Source organism: Hyla sarda, chromosome 3 (genome assembly GCF_029499605.1).
Source record: "Hyla sarda isolate aHylSar1 chromosome 3, aHylSar1.hap1, whole genome shotgun sequence".
NCBI classification, from domain to species: domain Eukaryota; kingdom Metazoa; phylum Chordata; class Amphibia; order Anura; family Hylidae; genus Hyla; species Hyla sarda.
The window spans coordinates 103,684,713-103,710,876 of NC_079191.1; the positions used below are offsets into that span (position 1 = coordinate 103,684,713).

A 26,164-nucleotide genomic window follows, 5' to 3' on the forward strand; every position below is an offset into this window, starting at 1 on the left:
TGGGAAGTCTAATAAAGACTGCAGAAAATATAATATATATAATGTACTACAACATAGAGATAAGTAGGAATGAAGCACTCACCAGGTCTTGATAGGTGACGCCAACTCTTTATTAGTTATTAGCGTGCATCAATCTTGTACATGTAGGAAGAGCGGATAGATGGAGCTGGGTGGGGGAATAAGAAATGGGCGACGGTCCGTTATCGTGCTTGTGCGCTTCATCAGGCCCCTCAGGGGCCGTCGCCCATTTCTTATTCCCCCACCCAGCTCCATCTATCCGCTCTCCCTACATGTACAAGATCGATGCACGCTAATAACTAATAAAGAGTTGGCGTCACCTATCAAGACCTGGTGAGTGCTTCATTCCTACTTATCTCTATGTTGCAGTACATCGTGGACTTTTCTATATGTGAGCACCGGGAAGGTCAGTTTAGCCCAAACAGCCTAGCAAAGTTCATTTCATTTGTGGTGTTGCAGTGCCGGGTGTAATACTCTTGATACTGGACTGTATAATATATATAATGTTTCACAATGTTAATAATATGGACATGGTGTAGTACAAATATATATACATTTAAGGGGTTGGAACAAATCAAACTTTTTTTTCCCCCAAGAGCCCAGTACTCTCAACTTCTGACAAGTTGGTTATGCTCACATAAACCTATGCAGTCTCTTATGTTGTTTCAATCCTGTTCCTCCTATTATGTGCTGTCTTTGAATTACAGTTATTATAGTTGGGAATAAATATAAATTTTGTCATTGGTAGTTTCAGTCCCTACTGAAAGCGAGAATCTCCAGAATCTGTGCAATCATTATGGGGGAGATTTATCAAAACCTGTGCAAAGGAAAAGTTGCCCAGTTGCCCATGGCAACCAATCAGATCGCTTCTTTCATTTTGCAGACGCCTTGTTAGAAATAAAAGAAGTGATCTGATTGGTTATTATGGGCAACTGGGCAAATTTTCCTCTGCACAGGGTTTGATAAATCTCCCCCTATGTGTGCTTTACTGCATGTGCTGTCCCTATGCAGATAGGAAGAGAAGAATGTGCATGAATGGACTGCAAAGGAAGAAAAACATGAATTTAGGGAGGGGTCATGGCAGATAAATGGATTTGTTTTAAGGAGATTATATTGCTGGCTTAAATATCTTGTTTCAGACACTTTTGTGCCTCGCTTTGCAAGGGGACATGGTTTACTGGAAATTTGTTGAAGCTTAACTGGACACTTTCAGATCCAAAAACATTTTATATGTTGTTAATGATGCAAATGAAAGATTTTTTGTAATATGGTTGTTTAAAATTTTTTGAATATTTAATAAAGAAAATGGCTCATGAAAATCCCAGCACTGGGGTCCCCATACCTAGTGGGACACTTACCAGTCCTGCAGAAGCATCAGCAAGTCCATGAGTCATGGACAAGAGATAACTCATGGACAAGGCCACAGAAGCAGACACACCAATAACCTTCCACCACCACAAGGAGGGACATGCCCCCATTCGCCTGAGAAGATTTTTAACACTGTGAGCTATAATAAATATAGGTTATAGAGGCATAAAAATAGAAAAGCGTATCTGTCATTTGGTGAAAAAACAAACAAACAAACCACAAGCCTTACACAGCCTAGCCTACCTATTGCTATTGTTGTGCTATTTAGTTTTAATCAGGCTGCAGCATGGCATTGTACTCACTTACTTTTCATCCAGCAGAGAGGAAGGGTCGTTACCCTTAAAGCAATGACACTCAAAGCTGTAGCCTCCCTCCTCTCTCTCCAGACCAGAGCTGAGCAGGGGGAGCGCGCATGGCCCAGCAGCTTTCCCGCATGACCCCTCAGCCAATTAGTGCTTCCTTTCTGTGGACCTTCTGTGCGATGCTTAGGCAGGGGGATCATGGCTGCACTGACCCTGCGCTCGCTCAGAGGCAGGTTTATGCCCACGTCTATGCAGCAGCCAGTGAAGGTGCAATCTAATATACTAGATACCAACATGCTTTATGGCCAGTTTCCAGAGTGCTGTAAAATACAAAGTCATCAGTGTGGAGGAAGACAGACGACCTCTAGCGGCGGCAATATTTCAGGTAAAATGGGCATTTTTTTAAAATCACTATGAGAGACATTTATTAAAGGGGTACTCCGCCCCTAGACATCTTATCCCCTATCCAAAGGATGAGAGATAAGATGTCTGATGGGGGGGTGCCACCGCTGGAGACCCCTGTGATCTCCCTGCAGCATCCGGCATTCGTTTAGAGCGGCAGGTGCAGCGCCGGAAGCTCATGACGTCACGGCCATGCCCCATTCGTAATGTCACGGCCACGCCCCCTCAATGAAAGTCTATGGGAGGGGGGCGTGAGCCTCCGCCTCCAGTCATCTGGCATGGAGCGAAGTTTGCTCTGTGCACCGAATGTTTGGGGTGCTGCAGCAAGGGTCCCCAGCGGTGGGACCCCCGCGATCAGACATCTTATCCCCTATCCTTTCTATAGGGGATAAGATGTCTAGGGGCGGAGTACCCCTTTAAGGTATTTAGAGCCTTTTTGTTTTTTGCTTACTCCTTGTGCACAAAAAGTTGCACGTGTGCCTAAGCACTTTTTTGTGTGGCTTTTGTGGGTAAGCATAAAGCCTTAAATAAGCAATTTTCAGTTTTCACTTTGCAGTGATCACAAATTTATGATGTGTGAATGTTGCATGTAGGCAAAAAAAAAAATCGCAAACCACTTTAAAAAAAGTCTCAAGTCGACTCTAGGTCTGACCTTGAGAACAAAATGCCTGTGGTAAGCACTTATAAAAAGTCGCAAAAAAGTCTCAACTTTTGTGCTTTGCTTATGTAGCACATAATCAAAACTAAAGCAAAAAAAATGCCTTCAAAACAATGATAAATTTCTCTGTATGTATTTAAAAAAGTAATTTTATTACATGGTCTGCAAAATATAAAACATTTTGTATAATGACAGTGCCTCTTTAAATGCAACAAACAAATTGCCAGATTTCCTCTATGGAGAGGGTAAGCTGCAGCTGGCAGCTGCCGATCTCTTCCGGAATAATAGGGTTGGGTTTTGGAAATCCCACCCTCCCAACACTTTTTTAGACTTCATGTGAGAATCTTGGGACCGCCATACACCTTAGATAGTTTGCTAAAAACACTAATGGGGAGATTTATCAAAACCCGTGGAGAGGCAAAGTTGCCCAGTTGCCCATAGGAACCAATCAGATCGCTTCTTTCATTTTTAACAAGGCCTGTGAAAAATAAAAGAAGCGATCTGATTGGTTGCAATGGTCAACTGGTCAACTTTGCCTCTCCACGGGTTTTGATAAATGTCCCCCTAAATGCAGTTAGTCTTATCAACTTTAGTCTAAGCTATATGGGCATCTGTAGACTAGACAGTCTAAAGATTTGCCAGTTTTCTTAAGCATGCACTATGGCCCAGATTTACCAAAGAATGTCTACGGTAGAGCTATTTTCCCCATGTTTATTTGGGTGGTGGGTTTGACTAGCCTGCATCTTATTTATCAAGAAGGTATAGCAGGATGATGAATTTTGCGCAGCTCTGCTGTGGTGGGAAAAGCTCTACCACATACACTTTTTATAGACACTTGTGGGGGAGGGAAGGAGACACTTTCCCGGGTCCTGAATTTGTCCGGTTAGGTGTTTTTATTTACTTTCACAGAGCTGACGGGACATTTTTACTTAAACCGTGATCGGTGATGTCAGGCATTAGGAGATGGGTCCTGGTGGCAGATAGCCGCCAGGACCACTCAGTTATGACCCACGCTCAGCTCCTGAGCTCGTGTCATAGAAGGGGAGTGGGATGCTGTCGCCCACAAGAGGTTAAAGGTTGAATTGTGGAAAGTAGAAGTGATTCTCACGCCTACTGGTAGGTGGTGTAGCTTTGCGCCTAAAAAAGTACCTTTGCGCACAAAATAGCAACTTTTGACAAAAGTCGCATATGATAAATACGTGACCACTGCATGGTCAAAAAGAAAAAGTTCTACGGGTAGGCAAAAATAGTAAGGGACTGGCGCAAGGCGAATGTGGTACCAATCTTCAAGAAGGGCTCTAGGTCTTCGCCAGGCAATTATAGACCGGTAAGTCTAACGTGCATTGTGGGTAAATTGTTTGAAGGACTTATAAGGGATTACATACAGGAATACATAGGGGATAATAGTATTATAAGTGATAGCCAGCATGGGTTTACTAAGGATATAAGTTGTCAAACCAATCTAATTTGCTTTTATGAAGAGGTGAGTAGAAGCCTTGACAGAGGAATGGCTGTGGATATAGTGTTTCTGGATTTTGCCAAAGCATTTGATACTGTCCCTCACAGATGTCTGACAGGTAAGTTAAGGTCCTTGGGCTTGGAAACTTTAGTTTGTAACTGGATTGAACACTGGCTCATGGATCGTACCCAGAGAGTGGTGGTCAATGATTCGTACTCTGATTGGTCCCCGGTTATTAGTGGTGTACCCCAAGGTTCAGTACTGGGCCCGCTGCTGTTTAATTTATTTATCAATGATATAGAGGATGGTATTAACAGCTCTGTTTCTATCTTTGCAGATGACACCAAGCTGCGTAGCACGGTACAGTCTATAGAGGATGTGCATAAGTTACAAGATGACTTGGATAGACTAAGTGTCTGGGCATCCACTTGGCAAATGAGGTTCAATGTGGATAAATGTAAAGTTATGCATCTGGGTACTAAGAACATGCATGCGTCGTATGTCTTAGGGGGGATTAAACTGGCAGAGTCACTGGTAGAGAAGGATCTGGGTGTACTTGTAGATCACAGACTACAGAATAGCATGCAATGTCAGGCTGCTGCTTCCAAAGCCGGCAGGATATTGTCATGTATCAAAAGAGGCATGGACTCAAGGGACAGGGACATAATACTCCCCCTTTATAAAGCATTGGTACGGCCTCACCTGGAATATGCTGTTCAGTTTTGGTCGCCTGTTCATAAAAGGGACACTGCGGAGTTGGAAAGGGTGCAGAGACGCGCGACTAAACTAATATGGGGCATGGAACATCTTAGCTATGAGGAGCAATTAAAGGAGTTACAATTGTTTAGTCTTGAGAAGAGACGTTTAAGGGGGGATATGATAAACGTATATAAGTATATAAATGGCCCATACAAAAAATATGGAGAAAAACTGTTCCAGGTTAAACCCCCCCCAAAGGACGAGGGGGCACTCCCTCCGTCTGGAGAAGAAAAGGTTTAGTCTAAAGGGGCGACACGCCTTCTTTACCGTGAGGACTGTGAATTTATGGAACGGTCTACCTCAGGAACTGGTCACAGCAGGAACAATTTACAGCTTTAAAACAGGGTTAGATACACTCCTGGAACAAAATAACATTAATCCTTATGCAGAATTATAAAACTACATCCCTTCCCCTTATCCCCTTACACTCTTCCCTTCAATTCCCTGGTTGGACTTGATGAACGTATGTCTTTTTTCAACCATACTAACTATGTAACTATGTAAAACTGTCTATATCAAAAGTCACATAAAAGTCGCTAAATACGCTGCTTGCACCTGAACTGCGCCAAAACATAGACAAAAAAAATGCTCTAAAAGCAATGATAAATCTCCCCCTATGTGTTTTTCAAATAGTATGAAACCAGCCCTGTATATGATTCTGTGAACAATTTAGTGGTTCTGCAATTGCAAATCAGGGAAACCATATAAATGGGATGTAATATAATACCATATACATATTTTACTGTACATTAGATATGAAAGCTTAAAGGAACATTCTGTGAAAAGTTGATACATTCGGTCATACCTAGAGGGGTCTGTACCTTCCACTGATTTGTTCTTTCATAACCTAGAATCCATGTATTATGTTCTGTCCCTTCAGGTCTGCACTAGGCAGAGAATAAAGTAACACTCAAGGCAAAGCTGAGATCAGGCCAGTACTGTACTATGCAATCCTTATGACATCTTCTGCAGAGATTTTGTTTGTAAACAGGAATTTTTCATTATGCAGAAAATGCACTAACTCAATGTAAACAATAAAATACAATATTCTATTTTGTAAACAGTATACGGTATGTAGATGAAATGAACTATACAAATGTCAAGTCATATAACCGCTGCAGAGAAAATTCCAATTCCATATTGTAAAATGTCTAAGCCACAATTTAATCATGAATTTATACAAATCCTGAATTTGTTACAAGACAACCTAGGGGCAAAGCTGATACAACCAAAAAGTATTTAGCTTTAACCATGAGAATATTTCCATCATAAGGTTGTACATCCGAACCAATACCCACATCAGCAGTAGGTAGACAGGAGCCTGGTGCTCTGCCAGTTTCCACTTCCACACCATTGGGCAAGTACGGTAACATGTAGGACCGACAAATGTTGACTAAATATATCATATATATATAAATACATATATCATAATGTGATGGCACATCACTGGGATATGTTGTTGTTACAATGATTGGTGTGGGCTAGTGCTTAACTATATAGGTTGCAGAGGTAGCAGTTGCACTGGGGCCCTGTGACTTAAATGGCCCCAAGGCACCTTTGCCCCATAAAAAGCCACCGGTAGTATAAATGACACATGGGAGACATGGGGCCTTGTTACAGCTTTTGAATATGGGCCCACAAGCTACAGGTTACACCTCTGGACGTGGGTCCATTCTCTGGCACCCAACTGATCCTACAAAAAAAGGGGCAACACTGCACAACAGTACTTCTGATTATCTGGCTATTCAGGGATTTTAGCACATCCCAATTCACTTAAAGGATAGGGGATAAGATGTCAGATCGCGGGGGTCCCGCTGCTGGGGACCCCCGGGATCTCGGCTGCAGCACCCACCTCAACGGCTTGCGGCAATGTTGGAGGCTTCGGATCCCAACCACGCGAGCGAAAGAGCGTGACGTCATGACTCCGCCCCCGTGACATCACCCCCGTCCCCTCAAGCCCCATCCCCTCAATGCAAATCTATGGGAGGGGGCGTGTCGGCCGTCACCCCCCCTCCCATAGACTTGCATTGAGGGGCGGGGTGTGACGTCACACGGGGTTGGAGTCGTGACATCACGCTCTTTCGCTCGCGTGGTTGGGATCTGAAGCCTCCAGCATTGCGGAAGCCGTTGAGGTGGGTGCTGCAGCTGATATCCCGGGGGTCCCCATCAGCGGAATCCCCGCAATCTGATATCTTATCCCCTATCCTTTGGATAGGGGATAAGATGTCTAGGGGCGGAGTACCCCTTTAAATGGGACCACACTGCAGTTTCCTGCACAGCCAGGATTCAGTCATGGAGGGAAAAACAGTGCTAGACCTTTGCTGTAGCCCCTTCATCCTCAGGATCAATGGGGATCCAAGAGGTCCGACCCCCGAGGATCATTAGCTGATGGCATGTCCTACCAATATGTGATACCCAACCAGAGAGCCTCCAGCTGTTGCAGAACTACAACTCCCAGCATGCCTGGACAGCTTGCGGCACCCTGGTTGGGAAACACTGCTATATAATATGGAAATACCTCTTTATGTCCAGACACATGTACAATGAAGCTTTGTCAGAGAAAGCTGCAGTAATATAGACAAAGGATACTTGTGATCAAAACCATACCATATTCTGAACAGACGGGCACTCTCTTCTTTTGTGGAACCTTCAACTGGGATTTCCGTTCTCTGTTGAACAAAGTAAAAAAAAAGTTCATTAACTCCAATTTTAGGACATGGTCCCGTCCAGGATAAAACCCAGCCAAGCAAAGCAACTCAGTACAGACCTCTCATCTGTCAATGCTACTTATATTATTCTAAGTATTTGTACTGTATCTTTTGTTAAAGTAAGCTGAAGTCTGGCTAACATTTTGGAATTTAGCAAAGATATAAGAACAAGAATAATTATCATTAATCCTTTTCTTGTTCATATCATTTGTATGATCAGCCTTCATATGTAGATAGAAAAATAAAAGAACTATGGTTCTTAGAAGGTGAAACTAAAGAAACGAAAACCCCAAAAAAATAACACAACAATCCTGTCATTAAGAGGTTAAAGCTAATATGCCTTTGCTGCTAATAGCTTTAGCACCAGTGGGGTGATACCACCAAGTGGGAAGTAATCCCCTAATGGTGTCACCCCAGTAATGCTAGAATGGTGGAGCAGCAGCTGTCAGCTCCCGCTCCACCATTCACTCTCACACGCTGTAATCACTGTGATGTCATCGCGCCTGCCCGAGATCCCGTCCCCGCGGCTCACACGCTGCAAGGAAGAAAAGAGGGAGAGACCTGCTCAAGGCAACGTGGATTAGATGAGTATAGTTGATGTTTTTTTACTATGTTTTGGACACTGGGGCACTGTATGTGAGGGGCACTAGGGGAATTGTATGTGAGGGGCATAGGGGCATTATATGTGAGGGGGTACAGGGGCATTATATGTGAGGAGACACTGGGGAATTATATGTGAGGGGGCACATGGGCAATACATGTGAGGGGGCACATGGGCAATACATGTGAGGGAGCACAGGGGCATTATATGTGAGGGGGCACAGGGGCAATACATGGGAGGGGGCAAGGGGCATTATATGTGAGGGGGCACAGGGGCATTATATGTTAGGGGCACTGGGGCATTACATTTGAGGGGGCACATGGGCATTTTATGTAAGGGGCATATGACGGGGCATTGTATGTGTGGGGCACATGACGCGGCATTATATGTGAGGTGGCACAGGGGCATTTTATGTGAGGGGGCACAAGGGCAATACATGTGAGGCGGCAAGGGGCATTATATGTGAGGGGGCACAGGGGTATTATATGTGAGGGGGAACAGGGGCATTATATGTGAGGGGCACTGGGGCATTACATGTGAGGGGGCACAGGGGCATTTTATGTAAGGGGCATATGACGGGGCATTGTATGTGTGGGGCACATGACGCGGCATTATATGTGAGGGGGCACAGGGGCATTTTATGTGAGGGGGCACAAGGGCAATACATGTGAGGCGGCAAGGGGCATTATATGTGAGGGGGCACAGGGGTATTATATGTGAGGGGGAACAGGGGCATTATATGTGAGGGGCACTGGGGCATTACATGTGAGGGGGCACAGGGGCATTTTATGTAAGGGGCATATGACGGGGCATTGTATGTGTGTGGCACATGACGCGGCATTATATGTGAGGGGGCACTGGCACATTATTTGTGAGGGGGCACTGGCACATTATATGTAAGGGGCACTGGGGCATTATATGTAAGGGGCACTGGGGCATTATATGTGAGGGGCACTGGGGGATTATGTGAGGGGAACATGACAGAGAACATTATATGTGAGGGGCACATGAAGGGGCATTGTATGTGTGGGGCACATAACGGGGAATTATATGTGAGCGGGCACCGGGGCATTATATGTAAGGGGCACTGGGGCATTATATGTGAGGGGCACTGGGGCATTATATGTGAGGGGCACAGGGGGATTATATGAGAGGAACATGACAGAGAGCATTATATGTGAGGGGCCCATGAAAGAACATCATATGTGAAGGGCACATGATGGGGTATTATATCTCAGGGGCACATGACAAGGGACATTATATGTGAGGGGCACAGGACAAGGGGCATTATTATTATGTGGGGGCACAGAACAGGGGGCATTATTATGTTGTGGGCATAGGATAGGGGGAATTATTATATTTTATATGTGGGGTACAGGAAGGGGCATTATTACTATATGTGAGGGACACATAGGCCCTCATTTACTATTCTAAACCCGACCTCTTTTGTCGGGTTTTTTTGGCGCATCTTTGTCTGCGCCATGTCGCAGACATCGTGCGCCAGTCTGCGACACTATGCGACATTTTTTCCCGACGGACCCGATGTGGATTCTCCAAAACCCGAAAAAGGGGCGTTACCCGACATTTCTGAGCTTTCCCACGTATTTATTAAGGTTTCCAACCCGAATTTGTTGAATTGTTGTGGATTTTTTCCCGACAGCTCAGAGGAGTTGGAAACCAAAACCTACAAAACCCACGTGCGACAAACAGGATGCGACATAATAATAAATACCAGGGGAAAAAAGCAGTCGGGTAAGAAAGCAAGATAGACTTACAACCCGATTTTCTTAGTAAATGAGGGCCATAGTGTTTTGCATTTCAGAGGTATGGTGTATATTAAAAGGAATTTCTGGGGTGGTATGGTTTTTTTTTCCGTTTCACCGTAGATTTTTTGGTAAAATGACGGATGTCATTACAAAGTAGTATTGGTGCAAAAAAATAAGCCTTCATATGGATTTTTTGGTGCAAAATTTAAACGGTTATGATTTTTAAAAGGTAAGGAGGAAAAAACGAAAGTGCAAAAATGGAAAAACCCTCCGTCCCCAAAGGGGTTAAAGGGATAGTCCAGTGGAAAACCTTTTTTTTTTTTTTTAAATGTGCCAGAAAGTTAAACAGATTTGTAAATCACTTCTATATAAAAAATCTTAATCCTTCCAGTACTTATCAGCTGCTGCATGCTCCATAGAAAGTTATTTTCTTTTTGAATTTCCTTTCTTTCTGACCACAGTGCTCTCTGCTGACACCTCTGTCCATGTCAGGAACTGTCCAGAGCAGGAGAGGTTTGCTATGGGGATTTGCTTGTACTCTGGAAATTCTTGACATGGACAGAGGTGTCAGCAGAGAGCACTGTGGTCAGACAGAAAATAAATAAAAAAAGAAAAGAACTTCCTTTGTAGTACACAGCGGCTGATAAGTACTGGAAGGATTAATATTTATAAATAATAGTAATTTACAAATCTGTTTAACTTTCTGGAGCCAGTTGATTTAAAAAATATATATATATACACTGGAGTACCCCTTTAAGTGCAACACCAGAAACACCTCTCAGCTCTTCCTTGACTTACATACAGAGCCCTATAATCAGTCAAGTGGGGCTGGGAGTTGAGGTCAAGCGAGGAAGTATGGCAGGCTGTGGCACTTAAGTAGCTCGGACCCATGCACTTCAATGAGTCCAACAGCAATTTACAAATCTGCCACTATTGCATATTTTCTGCAGACTCATTGAAGAGAATGGTAGCAGAACTTGCAGTGGATTTATCAATGTGTAAACATACTCTTAATGCCCCCTATACTTCTTAAGGTCCCTTTTATTTAAAAAAAAATTATAAATAAGCTTCAACAGGATGCAAAAACATGTGAACATGGCCTTAGAGAGTTATACTTTAGGAGTGCAGAGATCTCCCATACTGCCCTTCCATCTTGACACTACTAATGACCCACAGTGCCTTTGTGTCTTCATCTCATTTCCATGGCATTTGGCCTAATTAAACCCTATTCTTGTCACCTGCAGGGATTGTGGTATACATATACTAAAGTACCTGTACATTTACTTACAGTGGGGCAAAAAAGTATTTACTTAAAAAGATACTTGTAAGAGGCCTGTCATTTTCATGATAGGTATACCTCAACTATGAGAAACATAATGAGAAAAAAAATTCATAAAATCCCATTGTCGGATTTTTAAAGAATTTTCTTTGGGAAATTATGTAGAAAATAAGTATTTGGTCACCTACAAACAAGCAGGATTTCTGGCTTTCACAGACCTGTAACTTCTTCTTTAAGAGTCTCCTCTGTCCTCGTTACCTGTATTAATGGTACCTGTTTGAACTTGTTATCAGTATAAAAGACACCTGTCCACAACCTCACAGTCACACTCCAAACTCCGCTATGGCCAAGACCAAAGAGCTGTCGAAGGACACCAGAAACAAAATTTTAGACCTGCACCAGGCTGGAAAGACTGAATCTGCAATAGGCAAGCAGCTTGGTGTAAAGAAATCAACTGTGGGAGCAATTATTAGAAAATTGCTGCTTAAGCCAGTACATGTCAGGGCCCATCTGAAGTTTGCTAGAGAGCATTTGGATGATCCAGAAGAGGAGAATGTCATATGGTTTGATGAAACCAAAGTAGAACTTTTTGGTAAAAAGTCAACTCGCCGTGGTTGGAGGAGAAAGAATGCCGAGTTGCATCCAAAGAACACCATACCTACTGTGAGGCATGGAGGTAGAAACATCATGCTTTGGGGCTCTATTTCTGCAAAGGGACCAGGACAACTGATCTGTGTAAAGGAAAGAATGAATGGGGCCATGTATCGTAAGATTTTGATTGAAAATCTCCTTCCATCAGCAAGGGCATTGAAGATGAAACGTGGCTGGGTCTTTCAACGATCCCAAACACACTGCCCAGGCAACGAAGGAGTGGCTTCAAGGTCCTGGAGTGGCCTAGCCAGTCTCCAGATCTCAACCCCATAGAAAACCTTTGGAGCAAGTTGTAAGTCCGTGTTGCCCAGCGACAGCCCCAAAACATCACTGCTCTAGAGGAGATCTGCATGGAGGAATGGGTCATTTGCAAATAAATTCTTTAAAAACCAGACAATGTGATTTTATGGATTTTTCTTCTCGTAATGTCTCTCATAGTTGAGGTATACCTATGATGAAAATTTCAGGCCTCTCTTTTCTTATTAAGTGGGAGAACTTGCACAATTGGTGGCTAATTAAATACTTTTTTGCCCCACTGTATAAACTGTAGTTGTTACGCCGAGCGCTCCGGGTCCCCGCTCCTCCCCGGAGCGCTCGCTTCTCTCTCCCCGCGGCAGCGCTCCGGTCACGTCCTCTGACCCGGGGCGCTGCGATTCCGCTGCCAGCCGGGATGCGATTCGCGATGCGGGTAGCGCCCGCTCGCGATGCGCACCCCGGCTCCCCTACCTGACTCGCTCTCCGTCTGTTCTGTCCCGGCGCGCGCGGCCCCGCTCCCTAGGGCGCGCGCGCGCCGGGTCTCTGCGATTTAAAGGGCCACTGCGCCGCTGATTGGCGCAGTGGTTCCAATTAGTGTGTTCACCTGTGCACTTCCCTATATCACCTCACTTCCCCTGCACTCCCTTGCCGGATCTTGTTGCCTTAGTGCCAGTGAAAGCGTTCCTTGTGTGTTCCTTGCCTGTGTTTCCAGACCTTCTGCCGTTGCCCCTGACTACGATCCTTGCTGCCTGCCCCGACCTTCTGCTACGTCCGACCTTGCTTTTGCCTACTCCCTTGTACCGCGCCTATCTTCAGCAGCCAGAGAGGTGAGCCGTTGCTAGTGGATACGACCTGGTCACTACCGCCGCAGCAAGACCATCCCGCTTTGCGGCGGGCTCTGGTGAAAACCAGTAGTGGCTTAGAACCGGTCCACTAGCACGGTCCACGCCAATCCCTCTCTGGCACAGAGGATCCACTACCTGCCAGCCGGCATCGTGACAGTAGATCCGGCCATGGATCCCGCTGAAGTTCCTCTGCCAGTTGTCGCTGACCTCACCACGGTGGTCGCCCAGCAGTCACAACAGATAGCGCAACAAGGCCAACAGCTGTCTCAACTGACCGTTATGCTACAACAGTTACTACCACAGCTTCAGCAGTCATCTCCTCCGCCAGCTCCTGCACCTCCTCCGCAGCGAGTGGCCGCTCCTGGGATACGCTTATCCTTGCCGGATAAATTTGATGGGGACTCTAAGTTTTGCCGTGGCTTTCTTTCCCAATGTTCCCTGCATCTGGAGATGATGTCGGACCTGTTTCCCACTGAAAGGTCTAAGGTGGCTTTCGTAGTCAGCCTTCTGTCCGGAAAAGCCGTCATGGGCCACACCGCTCTGGGACCGCAATGACCCCGTCACTGCCTCTGTACACTCCTTCTTCTCGGAAATCCGAAGTGTCTTTGAGGAACCTGCCCGAGCCTCTTCTGCTGAGACTGCCCTGTTGAACCTGGTCCAGGGTAATTCTTCCGTTGGCGAGTATGCCGTACAATTCCGTACTCTTGCTTCAGAATTGTCCTGGAATAATGAGGCCCTCTGCGCGACCTTCAAAAAAGGCCTATCCAGCAACATTAAAGATGTTCTGGCCGGACGAGAAATTCCTGCTAATCTACATGAACTTATTCACCTAGCCACTCGCATTGACATGCGTTTTTCCGAAAGGCGTCAGGAACTCCGCCAAGATATGGACTCTGTTCGCACGAGGCGTTTCTTCTCCTCGGCTCCTCTCTCCTCTGGTCCCCTGCAATCTGTTCCTGTGCCTCCCGCCGTGGAGGCTATGCAGGTCGACCGGTCTCGCCTGACACCTCAAGAGAGGACACGACGCCGTATGGAGAACCTCTGCCTGTACTGTGCTAGTACCGAACACTTCCTGAGAGATTGTCCTATCCGTCCTCCCCGCCTGGAAAGACGTACACTGACTCCGCACAAAGGTGAGACAGTCCTTGATGTCTACTCTGCTTCTCCACGTCTTACTGTGCCTGTGCGGATGTCTGCCTCTGCCTTCTCCTTCTCTACAGTGGCCTTCTTGGACTCTGGATCTGCAGGAAATTTTATTTTGGCCTCTCTCGTCAACAAGTTCAACATCCCGGTGACCAGTCTCGCCAGACCCCTCTACATCAATTGTGTAAATAATGAAAGATTGGACTGTACCATACGTTTCCGCACGGAGCCCCTTCTTATGAGCATCGGATCTCATCATGAGAGGATTGAACTTTTGGTCCTCCCCAATTGCACCTCGGAAATTCTCCTTGGACTTCCCTGGCTTCAACTTCATTCCCCTACCCTGGATTGGTCCACTGGGGAGATCAAGAGTTGGGGGTCCTCTTGTTCCAAGAACTGTCTAAAACCGGTTCCCAGTAACCCTTGCCGTAACTCTGTGGTTCCTCCAGTAACCGGTCTCCCTAAGGCCTATATGGACTTCGCGGATGTTTTCTGCAAAAAACAAGCTGAGACTCTACCTCCTCACAGGCCTTATGATTGCCCTATCGACCTCCTCCCGGGCACTACTCCACCCCGGGGCAGAATTTATCCTCTCTCTGCCCCAGAGACTCTTGCCATGTCCGAATACGTCCAGGAGAATCTAAAAAAGGGCTTTATCCGTAAATCCTCCTCTCCTGCCGGAGCCGGATTTTTCTTTGTGTCCAAAAAAGATGGCTCCCTACGTCCTTGCATTGACTACCGCGGTCTTAACAAAATCACGGTTAAGAACCGCTACCCCTTACCCCTCATCTCTGAACTCTTTGATCGCCTCCAAGGTGCCCACATCTTCACTAAATTAGACTTAAGAGGCGCCTATAACCTCATCCGCATCAGAGAGGGGGACGAGTGGAAAACGGCATTTAACACCAGAGATGGACACTTTGAGTATCTGGTCATGCCCTTTGGACTGTGCAACGCCCCTGCCGTCTTCCAAGACTTTGTCAATGAAATTTTTCGTGATCTGTTATACTCCTGTGTTGTTGTATATCTGGACGATATCCTAATTTTTTCTGCCAATCTAGAAGAACACCGCCAGCATGTCCGTATGGTTCTTCAGAGACTTCGTGACAACCAACTCTATGCCAAAATTGAGAAATGTCTGTTTGAATGCCAATCTCTTCCTTTTCTAGGATATTTGGTCTCTGGCCAGGGACTACAGATGGATCCAGACAAACTCTCTGCCGTCTTAGATTGGCCACGCCCCTCCGGACTCCGTGCTATCCAACGCTTTTTGGGGTTCGCCAATTATTACAGGCAATTTATTCCACATTTTTCTACCATTGTGGCTCCTATCGTGGCTTTAACCAAAAAAAATGCTGATCCCAAGTCCTGGCCTCCTCAAGCAGAAGACGCCTTTAAACGACTCAAGTCTGCCTTTTCTTCGGCTCCCGTCCTCTCCAGACCTGACCCTTCCAAACCCTTCCTATTGGAGGTTGATGCCTCCTCAGTGGGAGCTGGAGCTGTTCTTCTACAAAAAAACTCTTCCGGGCATGCTGTCACTTGTGGTTTTTTCTCTAGGACCTTCTCTCCAGCGGAGAGGAACTACTCCATCGGGGATCGAGAGCTTCTAGCCATTAAATTAGCACTTGAGGAATGGAGGCATCTGCTGGAGGGATCAAGTTCTCCTGTTATTATCTACACCGACCACAAGAACCTCTCCTACCTCCAGTCTGCCCAACGGCTGAATCCTCGCCAGGCCCGGTGGTCTCTGTTCTTTGCCCGATTTAATTTTGAGATTCACTTTCGTCCTGCCGATAAGAACATTAGGGCCGATGCTCTCTCTCGTTCCTCGGATGCCTCAGAAGTTGAACTCTCTCCGCAACACATCATTCCACCTGACTGCCTGATCTCCACTTCTCCTGCCTCCATCAGGCAGACTCCTCCAGGAAAGACCTTTGTTTCTCCTCGCCAACGCCTCGGAATCCTCAAATGGGGTCACTCCTCCCATCTCGCAGGTCATGCGGGTATCAAGAAATCTGTGCAACTCATCTCCCGCTTCTATTGGTGGCCGACTCTGGAGACGGATGTTGTGGACTTTGTGCGAGCCTGCACTATCTGTGCCCGGGATAAGACTCCTCGCCAGAAGCCCGCTGGTTTTCTTCATCCTCTGCCTGTCCCCGAACAGCCTTGGTCTCTGATTGGTATGGATTTTATTACTGATTTACCCCCTTCCCGTGGCAACACTGTTATTTGGGTGGCCGTTGATCGATTCTCCAAAATGGCACATTTCATCCCTCTTCCTGGTCTTCCTTCAGCGCCTCAGTTGGCTAAACAATTTTTTGTACACATTTTTCGTCTTCACGGGTTGCCTACGCAGATTGTCTCGGATAGAGGCGTCCAATTCGTGTCTAAATTCTGGAGGGCTCTCTGTAAACAACTCAAGATTAAATTAAATTTTTCTTCTGCATATCATCCCCAGTCCAATGGACAAGTAGAAAGGATTAACCAGATCTTGGGTGATTATTTGCGACATTTTGTTTCCTCCCGCCAGGATGACTGGGCAGATCTCCTCCCATGGGCCGAATTCTCGTATAACTTCAGGGTCTCTGAGTCTTCCTCCAAATCCCCATTTTTCGTGGTGTACGGCCGTCACCCTCTTCCCCCCCTCCTTACTCCCTTGCCCTCTGGTCTGCCCGCTGTGGATGAAATTTCTCGTGACCTTTCCATCATATGGAGAGAGACCCAAAATTCTCTCTTACAGGCTTCATCACGCATGAAGAAGTTCGCGGATAAGAAAAGAAGAGCTCCCCCCGTTTTTTCCCCTGGAGACAAGGTATGGCTCTCCGCTAAATATGTCCGCTTCCGTGTCCCTAGCTACAAGTTGGGACCACGCTATCTTGGTCCTTTCAAAATTTTGTGTCAAATTAATCCTGTCTCCTATAAACTTCTTCTTCCTCCCTCTCTTCGTATCCCTAATGCCTTTCACGTCTCTCTTCTCAAACCACTCATCCTCAACCGTTTTTCTCCCAAATCTGTTCCTCCCACTCCTGTTTCCGGCTCCTCGGACATCTTCTCGGTCAAAGAAATTTTAGCTGCCAAAAAGGTCAGAGGGAAAAATTTTTTTTTAGTGGACTGGGAGGGTTGTGGTCCTGAAGAGAGATCCTGGGAACCTGAGGACAACATCCTAGACAAAAGTCTGCTCCTCAGGTTCTCAGGCTCTAAGAAGAGGGGGAGACCTGTTACGCCGAGCGCTCCGGGTCCCCGCTCCTCCCCGGAGCGCTCGCTTCTCTCTCCCCGCGGCAGCGCTCCGGTCACGTCCTCTGACCCGGGGCGCTGCGATTCCGCTGCCAGCCGGGATGCGATTCGCGATGCGGGTAGCGCCCGCTCGCGATGCGCACCCCGGCTCCCCTACCTGACTCGCTCTCCGTCTGTTCTGTCCCGGCGCGCGCGGCCCCGCTCCCTAGGGCGCGCGCGCGCCGGGTCTCTGCGATATAAAGGGCCACTGCGCCGCTGATTGGCGCAGTGGTTCCAATTAGTGTGTTCACCTGTGCACTTCCCTATATCACCTCACTTCCCCTGCACTCCCTTGCCGGATCTTGTTGCCTTAGTGCCAGTGAAAGCGTTCCTTGTGTGTTCCTTGCCTGTGTTTCCAGACCTTCTGCCGTTGCCCCTGACTACGATCCTTGCTGCCTGCCCCGACCTTCTGCTACGTCCGACCTTGCTTTTGCCTACTCCCTTGTACCGCGCCTATCTTCAGCAGCCAGAGAGGTGAGCCGTTGCTAGTGGATACGACCTGGTCACTACCGCCGCAGCAAGACCATCCCGCTTTGCGGCGGGCTCTGGTGAAAACCAGTAGTGGCTTAGAACCGGTCCACTAGCACGGTCCACGCCAATCCCTCTCTGGCACAGAGGATCCACTACCTGCCAGCCGGCATCGTGACAGTAGTAAATTGTCCTGGCCAGCTGTATCAATACTTGCCATCCTCTGCATCAAGCCATCAACCTAACCTTAGTTTTTGGGATATTTCTAATTATATATTAGATTTTTTTATGACTTTTATATATTTATGATTTAAGTTTGTATACATTAATTTCCCTTTTCTTTAAGTTGTACATTTTACTATTAGTTGTTGCATATTTATCTTTATTTAATGAGCTATGAATTGATACTTGGTCATGTTACACTTGCACTTTATTATGTCCTGAGGAAATTATTATGTCCTGAATTATTATTAGTTATTTATTGTTAAAAACATTAGTTTAACCTGTCCTGTGTGGGTATATGTTTTCATCTGTGATCATGTGAGTATTTGTTTTAATACAGTATTTGAGAATCATTATTTGGTAAAATAACTCAGGTTTTATTAGTGAACGGTATAGGTTAGGTGCTGTTGATATGAGTTTTTGTGATATAATGGGATTTAGTCTTCTTATGTAGGTGGTGTCTCTTGTGATCTACTAGGGAATGGGTAAACAGTACTATAGTTTTAGATGGCTAGGGATCTCAGAATCAACAGTGATCAAAGTTTAAAGTACTTTAAGGTAGTTCAGTTATATAAACTTTATATTTCAGTTTTTTTTTATTTTTTATATATAACATTTATGATTATTCGCCGAGACACCATAATGATCTAATTCAATACTGGTTACCAATATGAATGCACAGCATGAGACTCATTATTCATAAATCACATCTATGTAATAATCTACATATACAAATTGTATGTCAATGTATGGCTCAAAAATGAATTGCACTTACCAATAGATTTTTTCTCTTTTGCATACGCTTATCAATCTTTACAATTTCCTTTACAACATCAAATTGCAAGCTGTGCAAGGTTAATCGAATCCATTTTTTGACAATGTGTATAATTCAATAATAACAAGCTTGTCATATGATAGCTAAACATTTACTGGTATCTTTTCTTGTTGGCTTGCAATAAATGTAATATAATCATTGTGGTTGAGAAAAAGAGAGTGATCATTTATCGAACACCCAATTTGATATGAATTTAAATGAATATTCTCAACTTGTCATGTTACATAATATTGCTAGGATATGTTATAAAATTATGACCAGTGGAGGTCCGACCTCTAAGATCCCAGTCAATTCAGAGGACAAAAGTCTCTTAACTTTTCTCGTGTACAACATAATTCCCCTTGTTGCACAAGGAACTGCAACACAGACCTATATATTCTAGAGAATTGCAATTCTCTGTGCAGTGGAAACCATGTAAAAACCAAGAAAACCATGTAAAAACCACAACACTTGGCTAGCACAGTGGCCATGGGTGTCCGCAGAGAGCGGCAATGAAGGGTACCTTCTTTGCCCACCTCAGAAAATTCTCATTAAAAAAGGGAAAGGCAGCCCAGCTGGGATCAAGGATATACACTGTTCAAAAAATAAAGGGAACACTTAAACAACACAATGTAACTCCAAGTCAATCACACTTGATTGACAATCAATTTCACTTGTTGTTGTGCAAATGGAACAGACAACAGGTGGAAATTATAGGCAATTAGCAAGACACCCGCCAATAAAGAAGTGGTTCTGCAGATGGTGATCACAGACAACTTCTCAATTCCTATGCTTCCTGGCTGATATTTTGGTCACTTTTGTATGCTGGCGGTGCTTTCACTCTAGTGATAGAATGAGATGGAGTCTACAACCCACACAAGTGGCTCAGGTAGTGCAGCTCATCCAGGATGGCACATCAATGCGAGCTATGGCAAGAAGGTTTGCTGTGTCTGTCAGCGTGGCTGTAGGAGGGCAGCAACCCAGCAGCAGGAGCACTATATCCGCCTTTGTGCAAGGAGGAGCACTGCCAGAGCCCTGCAAAATGACCTCCAGCAGGCCACAAATGTGCATGTGTCCACTCAAACTGTCAGAAACCGACTCCATGAGGGTGGTATGAGGGCCTGACATCCACAGGTGGGGGTTGTGCTTACAACTCAACACTGTGCAGGACGTTGGGCATTCCAAGAGAACACCAAGATTGGAAAATTCACCACTGGAGCCCTGTGCTCTTCACAGATGAAAGCAGGTCCACATTGAGCACATTTGAAAGATGTGACAGAGTCTGGAGACACCGTGGAGAACGTTCTGCTGCCTGCAACATTCTCCAGCATGACCGGTTTAGTGTTGGGTCAATAATGGTGTGGGGTGGCATTTCTTTGGGCGGGAGCGCACAGCCCTCCATGTGCTTGTCAGAGGTAGCCTGACTGCCAATAGGTACCGAGATATTATCCTCAGACCCCTTGTGAGACCATATGCTGGTGCGATTGGCCCTGGGTTCCTCCTAATGCAAGACAATGCCAGACCTCATGTGGCTGTAGTGTGTCGCAGTTCCTGCAATAGGAAGGCATTGATAATATTCAATAGTAGAAAGGAACAAACTCGGCACTGCTTCCTTAATTATTAGCACCTGACATCCAATGCCTCTGCTGGCTCAACCACGTCTGATGGTACTCACTGGTAAATAGCAAAGTCCAATGCAAATAATCCGTAGAGAAGAGAAAAGAAAACCAGGGCAACTCACCAATTCCGTAAACTTCAAGCTTCTTTATTGATCCATGAAGGGTATAAACTGTGCAAGACACGGGTGGACAAACAACAGGGGGACGTTCGTTCGGGGCTACGGTGCCGTTTCGCAAGATATGCTTCAACTGGCCCACATCGTCTTCCAGCCGGAAACACATTTAAATAACCCTCCCCTCCGTTGCCATAGAAATGAGCCAAACAAAAGGTAAGTGCAATTAAAAATGTTAAAAACAACTGTGTGATACTCCTAAGATTTTCATTTATGTTAGTAATGCACTGAGCTCAGTACGTTCATTAAGACCTAAAGGCCCCATTGCTTCCAACCGAAGAATCCATTTAGTTTCATTTCTTAACAGTATTTCTTCTCTATTTTTCCCAGCAACACCATGTTCGATCCTTTCAAGTCCGGCAAAACGGAATCCATATTTTTCTTTAGAATGAACTTCATTAATATGCTGAATAAATCTAGTGGCTCCGATGCCGGTCCTGAGGGATCGAACATGTTCGCGGATTCTGCGAAATAAGGGCCTTTTTGTCTTCCCAATATAAAATAATTTACATTTACATACCAATGCGTACACCACATGAGAGGATCTGCATGTAATACATTGTTTCACATTAATAGTATTACCTGCTAATTCTACAATTCTACATTTCATATTTAGAGAGCAAAATGAACATGAACCGCATATAAAATTCCCTTTTGGGCGTAATTCAGACAACCAATTCTGTCCCGCTGCGTTTTTTCCTTTTTTCAATAAGTCTCCAATTGTTTTCGTTTTTCTATATGTAACAATCGGTTTTTCATTAGTAATTACTGCTATGTCAGCATCTTCTTGTAAAATATACCAATTATTCGTAATAGCTTTTTTCACTACATTATTAATAGGAGTATTTGAAAAAGAAAAAACGCAACGTTTATTGTTTTTTCTATCTTTCGTTTTCAGCAACACTTCTCTTGGTACTCGATCTATTTTCTTTCTTGCATCTAAAATTAAATTAAGAGGATATCCTCTCTGTTCCAAACGATATTGTAAGTCATCTGCCTGTTTTTGAAACAGTATGGGATTGCTGTTAATTCGTTTTAGTCTGACTAGCTGACTGTATGGGATACTATTTTTGACCTGGGGGGGATGGGATGAATGATAATGTAACAATGAATTTTTGGCAATCGATTTTCTAAAACCAGATGTCACTATATTGCTGTCCACAATATCTATCTGTACATCTAGAAATTCAAGATGTTGATCTCCAAATACATATGTAAAAAACATATTAACTCCATTCACTTGGTTGAGATATTCAACAAAGGCAGCAAATTCCTTCTCTGAACCGTCCCAAATGATAAAGAGGTCGTCCACATATCTGAGAAAAAGTTTAATTTTACCAATAAAGGGGTTCTTGGATGTGAACACCCATTTGTCTTCCAACATGGAGAGGAAAATATTGGCATAAGCACATGAGGTGGGAGACCCCATGGCTGTACCATGTGTCTGTCTATACCAATCCCCTCCAAACTGGAAGACATTATTACTCAACACGAATGTAAGGGCTTCAGTAACAAATTCAATAAAGTCAGGTGACTTACCTGTTTTCCGTAGGATAGTGGTCATAGCCTCCACACCCGAATCCAAAGGGATTCGGGTGTATAGGCTCTCCACATCCACGGAACACAGTTTTAACCCAGGTTGCCAATGAAAATTATTCAAAATTTTAATTAAATCTCCGGTGTCCCTGAGATAAGAAGGTAATTCTCTCAATAGAGGCGACACTAACCAATCCACATAACTGGACAAATATTCTGTCGGTGACCCAATCCCAGAGACAATAGGACGCCCCGGGGGCTGGGTCACCGACTTATGGACTTTCGGCAAAATATACCAAGACGGTTTTTTAATGTTCCTAGGGAGGAGGCGTTCAGCACTTTTTCTACTGATAACTCCTTTCTCATGGAATTTTCTAAGTAGCGATCTCAAGTTGTTGATTATCTGTGGACAGGGATCTTTTTTTAATTTACAGTAAGTATTCTCATCTCCTAACTGTTTAAGAGCCTCTGTGTTGTAGTCAGTAGTTTTCCATAGAACAACCCCCCCACCCTTATCAGCCTTGGTAACAACAATATCTTCCCTTTTTCTTAATTTATCTAGGGCTAATTGCTCTCTATCTGAGATGTTGCTCTGGACCTTCGGGTAAATGAGGGCTTTAACTTCTTTTAAAACTGACTTCTGGAATATATCAAGTGGACTCCCTGGTGTAACAGGAGGATTAAACACCGAGGGATTACCTCCTAATAAAAACTTATCACTAGTATTCTCTGTTCTATCAGACACCTGATCATTAATATCAGCAAGGAACGTGACTAAATCCCGCTCCTCCTCATTAAATTCACTAGGTACACAAAATCCTAAAGGTCCTATTTTACAGCTCGTTTCACCTTCAAGTAAGACTACATTTTTATTTTCATTATTTACTGTAGAAAAAACTTTTTTTAAATTTAATTTACGGACACCCTTGAATAAGTCCTCTTGGAACTGGACATAGTCGAATTTTTCTCTAAGACCAAAGACCGAACGAACGTCCCCCTGTTGTTTGTCCACCCGTGTCTTGCACAGTTTATACCCTTCATGGATCAATAAAGAAGCTTGAAGTTTACGTAATTGGTGAGTTGCCCTGGTTTTCTTTTCTCTTCTCTACGGATTATTAGGAAGGCATTGATGTTATTGACTGGCCCACCCATTCCGCAGACCTGAATCCGATTGAGCACATCTGGGACATCATGTCTCGCTCCATCCACCAACGCCACATTGTACCACAGACTGTCCAGGAGCCACCTCATTAGGAGCATGTCCAGGCATTGTAGGGAGGTCATACGGGCACGTGGAGGCCACACACACTACTGAGCCTCATTGTGACTTGTTTTAAGGACATTACATCAAAGTTGGATCGGCCTGTAGTGTGGTTTTCCACTTTGCTTTTGAGTGTGACTCTATATCCAGACCTCCATGGGTTGATAAATTTGATTTCCATTGATTTTTTTTGAGTGATTTTGTTGTCAGCACATTGTACTATGTAAAGACCAAAGTATTTCATACGATTAGTTCATTCATTCAGATCTAGGATGTGTTATCCTAGTGTTCCCTTTTTCTTTTGAGCAGTGTATATGTTAGGATTCGGCAGGCTGGATGTGGATCCCCTGTGTCAGCGAGGGATTGGCGTGGACCGTGTCGGTGGACCGGTTCTAAGTTGCTACTGGTATTAACCAGAGCCCGCCGCAAAGCGGGATGGTCTTGCTGCGGCGGTAGCAACCAGGTCGTATCCACCGGCAATGGCTCAACCTCGCTGACTGCTGAGAAGGCATGGAACAGAAGGACTAGACAGAGGCAAGGTCAGACGTAGCAAAAGGTCTGGGCAGGCGGCAAGGTTCGTAGTCAATGGCGATAGCAAGAGGTCAGGAACACTGGTAAGGCAAACACTATAAACGCTTTCTCAGGCACAAGGCAACAAGCTAGGAAGTGAAGGGGAAGTGAGGTTATATGAGCAGGGAGCAGGTGGAGGCTAATTAGACTGATTGGGCCAGGCACCAATCATTGGTGCACTGGCCCTTTAAATCCTAGAGAGCTGGCGCGCTCGCGCCCTAAGGAGCGGAGCCGCGCACGCCAGGACGTGACAGCCGGGGACCGGGAAAGGTGAGTGACTTGGGATGCGATTCGCGAGCGGGCGCGTCCCGCTATGCGAATCGCAGCGCTCCCGGTCAGCGGGTCTGACCGGGGCGCTGCAGAGAGAGGAACGTCGCGAGCGCTCCGGGGAGGAGCAGGGACCCGGAGCGCTCGGCGTGACAGTATATCCCAGATCTCAGGACAAGCATGCCTTTCAGCTGTGTGTACTGAAAGTTACTGTTACTGCTATTTCATAGCTTAGGGTGTCCTTTTTACACATTCGTGACACGCCATTCCGTTCCAGAAATATGTAGGTTCATAGTTTGTCTGACAATTCAGAGAATCAGTCACATGGGCGTGAATGTGATTTTAATAATGGAAGTGACTATCAGGTAATGGGCAGGGTTTTATAGAAAGGAGGTGTGAATATTGTATGCTATGGGGGAGCGATGTGACAGGGGCCACACCTATTGTTCAGTATTGAATATGTGTTCCTAGCAATATATCTTGACTTACTATGGTAAAAAAAAAAAAAACTTAAAGGGCTACTCTGGCCCTAGGGAGGGTGTGATATCAAGAGGGGGTGTGTGGCCATGATGTCATGAGCCTCCGGCGCTACATCGCTAGTCATCAGGCACTGAGCAAAGTTCGTTCCATGCACTGGATGACTGGGGTGCTGCAGCAAAGATCACCGGGGGTCCCAGCGGCGGGACCACTGCAATCAGATATCTTATCCCTCTTGTCTAGGGTCCCAGTACCCCTTTAAGTATAGCAAAACACAGCATGAATGATGCTGTGTCGACCAGGGCACAAAGCAGTGGTCAACATACCCCCTCCATGCCTCATACAACAGTAAGTATAAAACCATGATCAACAAAGCAGGACAAAAAATTTATGGTGGCCTTAGATCTGTTTAATGGTGACAATAAAAAAGGATCCATTGACTTTAATGGGTTATGTCCCTTTTCTGTCATGGCCTCCAGTATTTTACCAGACAGAACAGGGCTGATTGCTGAGCTATTTTGTCCTGTACCTTTGATGGAATGTGTTACAATGATTCGGAACAGAATCTCCCATGCAGGTGTGAATGAAGCCTTACAATTCTCTGCCTGACCTTGACTCCCACAATGTATGTAAAATTAGTAGTGGTGGATATGCTGCAGATTTTTCTGTTGTAGAAAACCTGCAGTGTATTTGTCCTGTGTGAATATACTTGGATTTTGCTGCAGATCCATAACATATTGGCTGCAAAATCAGCAACACCTGTGAACTTGCAGATATTAAATTCCTTATTGAAGTCAGGAAATAAAATCTGCAAACCCACAGCAGATCTGACAGTGCAAATATTATGCTGCAATAGGCTTAAATCCACACTGTAGGTCAATTTCAGCTGCAGAATTGCTTGTCCCCAAAGAGTCTTTGCTCAGCATATATTTATTGCTCATATTGACACCATTTGTTTCCCAGATTGTGTTTATCCAGCCTATATTACAAGGATACTAAAACTAAATAAGCATATATGGTCCAGTCCAACCTTTTACTGTGTACCGTCAAAATGTGTGCCATGTGATTGATTTAAACTTCTTACATCATTTTTTGAAGAGCTACGGATGAAGGGTATAGGCTATAACCCCAAAACATGTCAAGTTAATTAAGTACCATCACAACTTTAACTACAATTTATACAACTATAATATACCAGAAGCCCTGGGGCTGGCAGTCACACACAAGAAAGCGGCATCTCCTAACCAGAGGCACACCAATATCAAAGTCC

At 45.0% G+C, this 26,164-nt stretch overlaps 1 protein-coding gene across 5 annotated transcripts in view; it reads right to left on the reverse strand.

Annotated features, from left to right (window-relative positions):
* SLC9A9 (solute carrier family 9 member A9) overlaps positions 1–26,164 on the reverse strand; it is an 848,969-nt gene that overhangs the window by 144,680 nt on the left and 678,125 nt on the right. For all 5 annotated transcript variants that reach the window (XM_056564816.1, XM_056564814.1, XM_056564813.1 and 2 more), the window contains exon 14: positions 7,556–7,635. In XM_056564816.1, coding sequence (XP_056420791.1) covers positions 7,556–7,635 — 80 coding nt within the window. The remainder of the gene's footprint in view (positions 1–7,555; positions 7,636–26,164) is intronic.